Source organism: Nansenia antarctica (genome assembly GCF_963989245.1).
Source record: "Nansenia antarctica genome assembly, chromosome: 10".
NCBI lineage: Eukaryota > Metazoa > Chordata > Actinopteri > Argentiniformes > Microstomatidae > Nansenia > Nansenia antarctica.
Genome location: NC_137680.1, coordinates 8,489,490 through 8,491,989, shown reverse-complemented (window position 1 = coordinate 8,491,989; position 2,500 = coordinate 8,489,490). Strand labels below are relative to the sequence as shown.

Below are 2,500 nucleotides of genomic sequence, written 5' to 3'. Positions count from 1 at the left end.
ATAGGCCAACAGATGATTTGCACAGACTATCCATATCAAAATAATGACTGAACCAAATCAACATTAATTCAATTAACCTATTGCTGTGTGCGCATTTGCACAACTGCGGTTTCTGCGTAGTTTCGGAGGTTCGTGTGCATTTATTGGGTGCTTTGATGGTGAATGTATGCAATTGTTGAAAGGGAGGAGTAGGCTACAGCATTTATAAGTCATATTTGACTAAATAAATATGACGCGCTGGGAATAGGGGCGATTACGGCACAGCGCGCGCAGAGCGTCAATGAGAGCCGCGCGCTGTTGACAGTTCCTGGCTCGAGAGCGATGAGCAAACATCGCAAACCCTGGGTGCGCTGCCACTCTCGACTGATTACACACACACACACACACACACACACACACACACACACGCACACACACACACACACACACACACACACACACACACACACACACACACACACACACACACACACACACACACACACACTCACACACAGGTAAGACCTGCGTAGGCTCGGGTGCTTTATCTCCCTCTCTAAACTCGACAGCAGCTGTCTACATCGTTTTTCTGCGCTCGCGTGTGCGTGAGACTTCTGTGATAAGACATACCACATCATTTCTGATAGCAGCCTTCTTGGGCTTCTTGCGGCCGAAGTCGTATCACAAATAGACTTGTGAAGAATCTCAATGGCAATGGGATTCAATTTGATCAGTTAATTATTATTATTATCATTATTATTACCATCATCATCATCATCATCATTTTAAATTGTGTGTGTGTGTGTGTGTGTGTGTGTGTGTGTGTGTGTGTGTGTTTGTCTGACGTGGCTGGTTGTTGTAGAGGGCATTGATCGGGAGGATCCAGCACCACAGTGGGGTTCCATTATTATTTAAAGACCCCTCATCTGCTTTACCCACAGACTAACAAGGGCAAGAAACAGCACACACACACACACACAAGCGCACACACACGCACACGCACAACGCACACGCACACATGGCCTATTTAGTTTAGTAAGGTGAATGAGCCATGCTTCTCTCAAGACTGAATTGTGTGTAAGAATGTGTGTGTGTGTGTGTGTGTGTGTGTGTGTGTGTTATGCTAACCTGCCTCTAAGTAAGTAGAAGTGGCTACTAACTACTGATACTGGGTCAGGAGGACTGATTGTGGGGAAATCTAATCCTGGAGACTAACTTCTGCTTTTAGCCCCTGCCGCTGCTCACTCACTGGCTAATGTGTTCTCCCACTTTCTTCACTGATTGGCTAATATAACACGGTGTTAAATGAAGGAAATGGCATTACCGACACCAGACTTGTGTATTCATGTATATAACCAGGTATCAAATGCATGAATGTCTGAGGCAAGTGAACTTAAAATATTAACCAAACAAAACGGTCCTCCTCTCTCCCCTCCTCCCTCTCCCCACCTCTCCCTCTCTTTCTGTAGATATGCCCTGTGTGCAGGCTCAGTATGGGCCAGCCCCTCCAGGCTCCTCCTACTCCAGCCAGTCCTTCGGTTACCCGGGCGACAGTTATAGCTCTGACCTCATGACCCCAGACTATACCAAGCTGGACCTGGGCGGGGGTGAGATCTCAGCGGCAGCTACCACGTCACTGCCCAGCTTCAACGTGTTCGTAGACGGGAGCTACGAGCCCAAGTCCTCCTGCCTCTACCAGATGCCCTCTCACAGGCCCGTCATCAAGAAGGAGGAGGAGAGTTACCCCTCGGCCCCGCCCCACGAGGCCATGTCCTCCTCCGCTATGTACTTTAAACAGTCTCCCCCTTCCACCCCCACCACTCCCTCCATGCCCCCCCAGCCCGGCACCTCCTCTTTCCTCTGGGATGACTCCCCACACTCCCTGGCACCGCCCTCACACCCCCACTCTCTGGGTTCGGGCCTGGAGTCTGGCTCTATCAAGTCCCCTCGCTTCCCCCACTTCTACCAGCACTCGCCCCCTCACGGTGGGGGAGCGGTGGGTGGGTACGAGGGGTTGGCAGCAGGGCTGGTTCGCTCCTCCTCCTCCTCTTCTTTGGCCCCCCACGCCCACGGCCCACCCCTGGAGCAGCACATGTACCAACTTCACCGCGGGGCTGGGGGGGGCAGCCTGGCCTTCCGCTCCCTGGCCCTAGGTCCCTGTGCCCCTCTGTTAGGGGACAGCCTGCCCTCGCCCCCCCCTCGCGGCCCCCCAGGGGAAGGCGCGTGTGCAGTGTGTGGCGACAACGCTGCCTGCCAGCACTACGGGGTCCGCACCTGCGAGGGATGCAAAGGCTTCTTCAAGGTAAGGTCCAACTGACACACGTGGTGACCTCCTCACACTCCCTCTCTCTTCCTCGGTCTCGACCTCCTCTCCTCCTTCTGTTTCTTTACCGCCTCCGTATGACGTATGTGTCCTCTCTCTCTCCGCCTCATGACCTCTTCCTGGTCCCCCATGGCGTGGAGTGACCAGTGGGTTTAATACGATCGTCAACAACAAAATGAGTGTTGGTTTGATGTATCA

At 52.8% G+C, this 2,500-nt stretch overlaps 1 protein-coding gene across 2 annotated transcripts in view; it reads left to right on the top strand.

Moving 5' to 3' along the window:
- The window catches only part of nr4a3 (nuclear receptor subfamily 4, group A, member 3), a gene marked incomplete at its 3' end in the record, with an annotated part of 20,744 nt that overhangs the window by 3,062 nt on the left and 15,182 nt on the right, over positions 1-2,500 (top strand). For both annotated transcript variants that reach the window (XM_080541315.1, XM_080541316.1), the window contains one exon: positions 1,449-2,281. In XM_080541315.1, the coding sequence (XP_080397441.1) occupies positions 1,451-2,281 (831 nt within the window). In that variant the 5' untranslated portion in view covers positions 1,449-1,450. The remainder of the gene's footprint in view (positions 1-1,448; positions 2,282-2,500) is intronic.